General features: G+C 39.3%; 1 protein-coding gene across 1 annotated transcript; it reads right to left on the bottom strand.

The window, feature by feature from the left end:
• Positions 1 to 3011: 3011 nt before the first annotated feature.
• On the bottom strand, positions 3012 to 5221 carry LOC147605869 (protein HEADING DATE REPRESSOR 1-like). The gene is made up of 3 exons (XM_086792618.1): positions 4389 to 5221; positions 3836 to 4191; positions 3012 to 3707 (listed from the first exon to the last, which is right to left on the bottom strand). Exons 1-3 carry the CDS (start codon positions 4516 to 4518, stop codon positions 3486 to 3488), a joined length of 708 nt encoding a protein of 235 aa, XP_086648744.1. The 5' UTR covers positions 4519 to 5221; the 3' UTR covers positions 3012 to 3485.
• Between the last annotated feature and the right edge of the window lie 4423 nt (positions 5222 to 9644).

Raw genomic sequence — 9644 nt, forward strand, 5'->3', positions numbered from 1 at the left:
CAATAGCATGGTCCAAAAATCAAGGAGGTAACATTCTAGAGAGATCTTCATGAAACACAATTTTATACTCTTCTTAAAACCTCTTTATGAATGGTAAATTGCTATTACCTTCTCTCTCCTTCTTTCACTAACCCAAATATGTTTTGACATTCTTGTCGGATTCAGTGGATTGATTTCATGAGACTAGAATGTCTAACAAAAAACATGTTATTTTTCACCAATAGTCACATATCCCCTATCTTAACTCTATGAAGACATACTTTCTTACCCTCACAATCTATGGCAGCTCTAATCTTAGTCAGCCAATCCATTCCTAGTATGGCATCATTCTATCTCAAAGTACAAATTTGGAAATTGGACGAGGACTATCAAACTTTACCCAAGTTGAAACTAAGGGATTTGGATCATCCCTCTAATAAATCTTTCCTTCTACTAGCTAGTTGGTTTGCTAATCTTAGCATTAATTTAAGATTCAAGATCTTCATAATTCTAGGAGAGAGAGCTAAGGCTATGACCAAAATCTATTAAAAAATTACATTTTTCTCCCAAAATGATTCCTTAAACCCTTATTACACACTAGTTTAAGCATATTAAATAGCAGCATAGATATATGTAGATGAATCTTTATGCATGCCTTCCTCTTCTATGCATTTTTATATGGTGAGCTCTTCCATTACCATGGCTCTCGTTCACATCTTTTTCTTGAGCTTAATTTTGGAAAAAGAACCTTCTTGATACATTGGAGAGGTCATGGTGCCCAGTTGTCCACATTATTGGAAGTACAATCCCGTTCTTCGAGCCTTTTCTACAATTTCTAGGTCATTTTTCCATGGCATCATTTAGTTGGCTCCATAATTTTGGGGCTGATTTGGAATTTTATTCTTCTTTTATTCAACTATCTGCTATTGTATCTCAAACCTTAAATTCCCCTACTTATATCTTGGCATATCCTTTATATGCCCTTTACCTGCACACTCCAAGTCAAGCAGACTTGTTTTCATGCACCTTATTCATTTTCACAAAGTTCTTGGCCTCCATCAAAGGTTTAATATCCTCTTGAAGACTCCCTCCAAACTTATTGGTTAGTTCTCCATTGTCAAATTCTAGGACGTCAGAGAAACACCAAGGAAGTCAAGCCATGGTTCCCCTTGACACGGGGATACCTTGGAAAACTTGTGTATAATGTAGGTTTCCATGTACATGTTGGGTAGCTAATGTAGTGTTGTGCTTTTTTTTAGTATGCATCTGTGGTCTGTGTAGGTGCAATATCAAAATGCATTGGAGAAGAGAGTTGGTCCTTTCAAAGGTCAAGTTTCCAATGCGGAGTTTGCTAAGTTGGAGAAGAAACAAAGTGAAAACCTCACTCGAAAGTACTCAGACAGAAAGAAAGTGAAAACCTCACTCGAAAGTACTCAGACAAAATAAGCAAGGTATATTTTTGGTGTATTCTTTGGCTTTGGCCTTGCAATGTATGTCTTGAAAGTCATTACCACCCTAGAGTTAAAGATTGCTTTAGCTTTGACACATCTTGAATATTTTGGATCCAAAGTTGGGTGATGAATGGAAGAAGATAGTACTCTCTTTGAAATGGAGTGAGGATATTTTTATTTCATTGGAGAAGCTTAATTTACTGGCTTTGTGTGATGTGAGCACAGATGTGAGGTTGTGATGGATTTCACTTTTTGAAGCGAACAATACTACAAAAGTTATGTTTGCTCTTCTCAAGGACGACCACGAGTATAAAATATGATCTTCCAACTTCATTGGCTTTATGGGTGGTTTCTTTTCATGATTTACTGTTACATATTGGTTTGATGTGTTTTGGTGTGCTGTCCTCAGGTGGCTCCCAAGAGAACTTGTTCTGGACAAAATCCAAAAACATTCTTTAGAGATTTTAGTGGACTATGTGTCCATCCCAGAGGGCATTGTGTTGCCATCTGATTATACACTCCATGATTACTACAAGAAAGTGAAGATAGAAGCACGGAGATACATGTTTCCACTGGTGAGAAAGACTAAGGTTTATTCAAGAGACAAAGAGGTGCAAGCTCTGAAGAAAGTGGATATGGTACAGATGGCTACACAGCGTTTAGTGTTCAGATACATACAACCTACCCTCTCCCTTTGGAGTCCGCTTTGCATGGCTTTGTATATTGATTGTTTTTAGGTCGAGTTTTGCATCATGCAACCTAACTGTGCACTGTTTTTTCAAGAGATATTTACTCTGTTTGAAGGAGAACCAGCTTTTGGGTGGTTTGCCTTTCTGGGCAAGGCAACGAGTCTCTATGGCTAATGTGAAAACCACAATGTACCCCCAAAATTTCCATTCGCTCAGCCATTGGGAGTTGGATAATTGTCCATGGTGGTTGGACATGGAGAAAGGCCACATCTCGGAATGAGAGAAAGAGGCATTCAAGACGCATTCTATGATGAAAAAGATCCGTGGGGACTACATTGTGATTGACAAGGCTTTCGCTAGTGATCAGAGAGACCCAGTGTACACACGCATTCTTCATAAAGAATGGCCCCATGAGTGGTGTGCACGCTAGGAAAGGAAAGCACTTTAACCTTCCATGAAGGCTCACCAAAACCTTGACTGCAATTTTTTCAAGGGGTAAACACAACTGAGAGTTACAATCAGAGCCGAAGTGAAGGTCACAGGAACCCTCCAAAGTAAATTGACAAATAACAGCCTGTCAACGTGAAAGCTTGGCCAACCCTACCGTAAGATCACTCATTTCTATCCCCTTAAAAATAAAAACAGAACAGTCCCCGCCGTCAGCAGGGCCCATCTTGGCCATCACTCAGGGATAGACACCTATTCAACTACCTGCCTGTCCAAAAGGCCAGGGACTGTTTTGTACCCAGCCTTGGCCCAATCAGTACCCTTGGCTGATTAATACAATCATTTCATACAAAGCACCATCACACCTGCACTGACGTTATCAATTTCCTAGCAAAAACAAGCACGAAGCATTTATAAAGCTTAGGTTGTTTCCAGATATTGAAGATTACATAAATAGCAGTAGGTCATATGTTTACACAGAAAAATGTAATATCGACGACATTAACCATGGACTATTATTCAGCCACAAATATTGAGATCAAAGTATAGTAGCTGCACTTGCTGGAGCAAAAATACTCACAGGAACTCATTCCCATCAGCTGCAAGTAGTCAAAATCTTGGCTTTTATATCATGACATTTCCAACTCTGAAAGAATGTAGACCTTGCTTTCCAAGCACGGCCTTCAAAGCAAACCATTAAACTAGCCATAAAGATATCAGAGCGAGAAGAAATCAAGCAGCTTGAGTTGGCCATCTGCAACCTTCCCTCAAAGACCCAAGCATCACAGACATCCATGTACACGCATCACTACAGAGGACTGAAACGAGCAAACCATTCAATATCAAACCGATCGCATAGATGAGTGCCCTGTACATTTTCCAGCCTACTACTAACCTAGCTTCCAAGCATGTGCTGCCATCAATTATTTATCACTTGAGAATTATCCATTTGCTCAGCCTCAGCATCCTCTTCTAGTTCATCAAGCATTGTCATGAGCATATTGACTTGTCCTTGCAGAACTGACTTCTCCCTTTCTGCTTGCAAACGCTTCTGGCGCTCCTGCTGCAATTCCAACTGAATGTGCTCCATTGTCCTGGCATCCTCTTCCAGCTGCTCATTTAGACCATCTATCTCTCGATCCTGCCAAAAAGTCACCTCAACTCTTTGCTGGTTAAATTAAGGCAAAAGCCTGAACAACCAATCCTGCACCTACCTTCAGAATTGCACAACTGCTAAAGCTCAAAATAAGGCATGGCATTAAGACAAACCTTGCGGTTCATCTCATGGACTGCAATACGCCTCATGCTCTCAACAACATCAACATTTACAAGCTTGCGTTTCTTCCCTATCACCCACCCTCGTGGATAAGAAGCTGCATCAAAATCTGGAGGAGGAAGCAAGTTTTCTGGAGACTTGGCCCCACTAGGGACAAGAGGCTCAAACAAAGACCGTCTACGCTCACTCATCATCTCCACATCCTCTCCAATGATCCCCGGACCGCTTGCGTCCACTTCAGAAAATTGCCTCTTGCTCATGGACAAACGCAACCTAGCTGGGGTTCTGGCGCCTAAAGGCGGTGTGCTTATCAAGTCCTCATCGAGAACTTCATCAGCTACGATGTCAACTGGTAAAAGCAAAAAGACAATCAAGGCATACTAAGAACTAAGGACCTTATAAACAGCAAAAAAACATAAGCCATAGAAACAAACAAAGTGAAGAAAGATGTATTGACATGTACAAGTCATCTAGAACATGCAGAAAAAGCAGCAGCAAACCATGTAGGGGCATAGACCACATAGGGGAATGAGAGGAGATGGTTACCGCTCTTTCTGCTGCGAAGTCTCGTGAAGGTCTTGGAGTTGGATCGCAAAGGGACATCTGCTTCCATGGGAGGGAAGACCTTATTGTTGGCCTGACTCAGGTCTAGCCCTTGGAGGACGGGAAGCTTCATGAGATCCGCCCACAGGTCTCTCTCTCTCTCTCTCTCTCTCTCTCTCTCACGCAACGTTACAAAAGATGCCCCAATGAACAATCCACGCTTCCTGGCACCAGCAAACCTTTCACTTCAAGATTCAAGCACCGTCAATCGAAAATGGAACGATCTTCCCGATGCAATACGCATGTATATTTTATCCAAACTGTGTATAAGGCACTGTCAATGGGGTCAAGATCAGATGACCGTTTTCACCAACGCTTGCTAAACCAGCTCTCTTTTCTAGCCCTTTCTGTGCAGAAGGCTGCAAATCTGTTCTGCTTAATCCTAAGCGACTTATCCCTTTTCCCACTTTCCGTGCAAAGCTTCCACCTTTCTAATCTCTTCTTACCTGATAGATCTGAACAGAAACGAACCTTCGACGATAAAACGGAGGGTTTGAATCCCTGCAATTCCTCACTCAGGATGCACAAAGACTGGCGATAAAACGTCTGCAGCTCCGCACTGCAAGGCAACTTGCAAGAGTGTATACAAAAATGAGGTGAGGTGAGGTGAGGTGAGGGAAGGTTAGGCGAAAGCGGCAAAGAGTGCGCCGGACGGCAAGGAGGTGGAAAGGAGGGACGCCATAGCCAGAACCACACACACACACACACACACACACACACACGGAAACCCTAAAAAGCTGCAGAGAAAAAGTGATTTTTGAACACACACACACACAGGAAGCTTCTCTCTTTCCAAGCCTGCTCCTTGGGTCACCCTTTAGGGTAGTAAAAAAACAAAAACAATTAATTAATGAGAGAAACCTTTTTGATGGTTTGCTGGAGAACCTTCCAACTTATTATTTCTCTAAAGTTTTAATAACCTTATTAAATAAGGGCCCATAACTAATGTGAATTTTGCGAACCCTTTAAAAATGCACTTGGCAAATCCCATAATCCATTACAATTTTATAAGAAACACACACGTGAGCGCGCACACTCACACAAGCACATGTGCTCTCATAGAGACTAGGAGGAGGAAAAGGGGGCCGTTTCTGTCTACTTCGGAGTTGTTTTCTTGTAGATATCCGCTAGTTTCGTCACAAACACCAAATGGAATCCCTTCCTTGACACAAGGGAGTGAAGGGCTTGGTGGATTAGTAGAGGCTCATGCTGGACCTAGACAAACAAGCTAAAGATGGCATATCCAAGTATTTACTGTGGGGACCATCTCAAATGTGAAAATGTCTGTGACATGGTAAATCTAGTGAGCCTTTCATGGAGTTTTCTACGAACTATATGAAGGTCGTGTCTTGCCATGTCAAAATCAAGGTGCATCCATGAGGCGCATGTGAAGCATGCCTAGTTTCCATGAGATTGCCAAATTGCACTTCTATGGAATTTTCAAATGCATGGCTTGTGTGTGCACATATATATTCACAACAAAGGTTGTGAGTGTATTGATTAATCAACTCCTATTATGGCTAATAAATTAATGGCCTACAAAGTCAGGTGGGAACATTCTTTCAACCTTAGCCCCCCAACACCCAAGCTACTACAATGTGCAACCTATGCATTCCCTCCTCTAAGCCTTGCTTCCCCATGCTACCCCCTCTCTCTCCTCCCTTGCTTGTTGAAGAAGAACAAAGGTCCTCATAAACCTTCCCCGTATGCATCCAAGCTCAAAGCCTCAAATCCCACTTTCTTCATTTACAACATTGAAAACCTCCCTACCTTGCAACTTCTCATGCCCCACATTGCTTGTAGTCAACCGCTCGCACCCCCATGGCCAATGATGTAATTTTGTGGCATGCCCTTTCTACACACATGCATGCACACAAAGAAACACCATGTTGCCACAAGCAAGGTGAGGAAGGAGAGATGGGGCTTGACTATGTGCCAAAATGAAAGATGTTTTCCAAAACAAGCTTAAATTTTAAAAAGAAGAAATACTCCCTTTTAATTAATTAGAGCATCAAACTTGTTGAGGGGAATATATAGGCCTCTTTGATGTAATAATTTCCCCATTTTATCACAAACCTCTATGAGACTTCACAAGTTAGCAACTCTTTCTTCTCCTCAATGTATGTTAAGTTTTTTACTTTTTCCATGTGTGTGAACTTCCATGGGATGTCTTATCCATTTGCAAATGTGTTATAGAGGATGACCTTTTCGGTGGGTTGTCTTATCCATTAGAAAATGTGTTGTCGAAGCTCGTTTATCCACATAATCAGATGTGTTGTAAAGGCTCATTTACCCATCTAGAAAGTGGTTTTTTATGATTTCTTGTTTGTAAAACTCACTTATCTCATAAATGAATGTATTGTTTTAGGTTTACCCATTTTCCAAGATTGTGTTTTTTAGTACCTAATATGTAGCATTCCAAATCCTTTAATTTAGTACCCAAGATGTTATTACTTTTCCAAGAAAGTGATTTTTAGTACCTAATATGTAGCATTCCAAATCCTTTAATTTAGTACCCAAGATGTTATTACTTTTCCAAGAAAGTGATTTTTAGTACCTAAGATGTAGCATTTCTAATTCTTTAATTTAGCACTTTAAATTAACATTGATTAGTCATCTTTGATTTTTAGTACCTAAGATGTAGCATTTCTAATTCTTTAATTTAGCACTTTAAATTAACATTGATTAGTCAACTTTGAGTGTAATCGAAATTCAAGTAAAGGCTCTACGAGATTTCTCTTGTTCATTGAATAATTAAGCAAGTTGTTGTAGACAAATGTATAGTATCAATTCTACAATGTCCTTCATTTACAAGGAGAGAGTTGCAATGCATTCCAACACAAATTTTCATGGAATTAGTCCAACAAGTGTGTTGTTTCACTTCCTTGCAAGGTTTTTTAACCTTAAAAATTGAATTTCAATGGGATTCTAATCAAGCTTACTTATAAGTATTTCCCAAGTCCTTTTTGTTTTTTCCCAATAATAAAATATATGGGGATTGTTAATTAATCTTGCTTGGGAGTTGTGATATATTTGAGATTTATATAAGGCCTTTGCTTAAGCTTAATTAGTATCCAATTGTTTTTCCTTATAATTCTCCGAATTGTAAAGTAGATTTTCTAATATTTATAAAAATGTAATACGAACCTTCTATACAAACCTTTAAGAACTTGTCATATTTTCATGCACACATAATTCCCAATGTAGAATATAGCTGGTGTTCTTTCTACCCTCGTGAATTTGTCACGTGTATAGAATGTTCTTTTGGTGTCTATTAGTCCTTGATTAAAGTATGTTAGGTATCTATTAACTTGCCCTTGATTAATTACCTAACCTCGGTAAATTTCCTTCTCTTTGTCGAGTTCGAAGGCACATGTAACAAGTTGGTGCCCCAAACATGCACACCAAAATTATATATCACTTTTGGTGGCATTAGTCCCTTTGTTGTGGGAGTCTACCTTTTTGAAGTTAAGGCTATTGAAATGTACAAAGTAGCATTTATTTGATGTAACCAATCAAGAACTTGTAGGAAATGTATATCATCAAACTAAGGAGGGCTATATTTCAATTGAAGAAAGAGAAGATGTGCACTATCTAGAGTGAAAAAAGGGGCCTATAGTTGGGTAGAGCACTTCACGTCGTGAACATATTCTCTATAACTAGAGCTATCAACGCCTCTAAGCCCTCCCAAGAACTCTCAGGGCCTCCGGAGCTCCCAGGCTTTTGTGATGCCCCAACAAGTGAGCTTGGTGTGAGAGAAATGCAAAAATGAACAAAATAACAAATATTTTCATCATATATATTCTTGTACTCCTTGTCCACTATATGAATGAAGTTTGACCATTCATATGCCTAGCTCATTTATCAAAGATAATACTTTTTACTATCTTATTCTCACTCATATATTTTGTAAATATATTGCTAGTAATCTTTTTAATCCTAATTTATATATTGTTTGACATACATATTACAAAGAAATCACCACCTTACATGTAGTATAAACATTAAATATTTAATTCATAACCATGGTGGGGAAGTGAAAAACACGTGTGATATCACACTCATACAATAGAAGGGGTTTAAGATAACACATTTATAACCATGGGGGTTAGTGAAAAACATGTAAGATAGCATACTTGTATAATAAAAGGGGTTTAGTTTTTTTTTTTGTGGAGTCACAACACATATACATAAGGGGTTTTTTAATTTGAAAATCCTTGTTGGAGCAAGGGTCATGTGGGGAACTTACCAAATCAACAAGCTTATTCTCAAGAGCTTCACCCTCACATGTGGAGAGCTGCTCAATGCCACGCTTCTCCTACACTGATCTCGTCACACCGATTATTATCTTCCTTCAATGGGTACTGCAAGTGTTTGTTGTGCAAAGCTCAAAGTGGTGATCCTTGCATGAACTAATCATTATGCTATACCTAATCGTTCAAGGAAGAGGAAAGAGAGGAGAAGGAGAATAAGCAAGAGGAGACAAGCGGATTAGAGTAAAGCGCACCCAAACCTTAATGATGATTAATCCCAAACCAATCACACAGATGCTAGATTACAGTGTAAGAGAGAGTAGAGAGAACACTAAACTCTACTACATGAATGGGGATAATGATTACAAATACAAGAAGTTAGGTTTTATACTTCATAAGCCTTTTCTCACTTGGTTACTTGGGAGTAAGTGACCTGAGGTACCCATGACCAGATATAAGGCTTTTATAAGTGTTTGGCATCTCTAGCTTGGTTTCTCATGTTATGACCTTGGCATACATGACTTAGGAGCATCTCAAGAGAATTTGCAACGTTAATTGATGGGAATTATAGTATAAGTAAAGATGCTTATGACAAAGTGTGCAACATTGTTGGTGAAGAATATTGTTAACTAAAAGCGGTTAAACATTCTTCCCTTCTTAATGTTGATCCTTGCTCAAGTTCAAGCTTTGGGTTTGATGAAATCCCCCCTAGTTCTATGTGATGCCCCTTTGGCTTAAGTTTGAGTTTTGGCTTAGAATCCCTTGGTGGCCAACCATTGGGCTTCTTCAAATTTTTCTTCTTCTCAATAGGGTTTGGATATTTTGCCAAGAATTTAGGTAAATGATATAGATTAATAGGAGATTTTTCCTCTTTAACTGCTAGCTTAAACACTATCGTCGATAACTTTCATAAGAGGAATATGAATCTTGGCTTTTCACTCTATAC

The sequence above is a fragment of the Cibotium barometz genome, chromosome 58 (genome assembly GCF_041138505.1).
Source record: "Cibotium barometz isolate CiBa-2024 chromosome 58, ASM4113850v1, whole genome shotgun sequence".
NCBI classification, from domain to species: Eukaryota; Viridiplantae; Streptophyta; class Polypodiopsida; order Cyatheales; family Cibotiaceae; genus Cibotium; species Cibotium barometz.

Bases quoted from the DNA above. Each gene is read 5' to 3' on its own strand.
- LOC147605869 (XM_086792618.1), bottom strand. From the start codon at position 4,518: ATGAAGCTTCCCGTCCTCCAAGGGCTAGACCTGAGTCAGGCCAACAAT. The intron at 4,192-4,388 runs GTAACCATCTCC...TGCTTTTACCAG, and splicing joins ACTTCGCAGCAGAAAGAGCG to TTGACATCGTAGCTGATGAA. The intron at 3,708-3,835 runs GTTTGTCTTAAT...ACTTTTTGGCAG, and splicing joins TCCATGAGATGAACCGCAAG to GATCGAGAGATAGATGGTCT.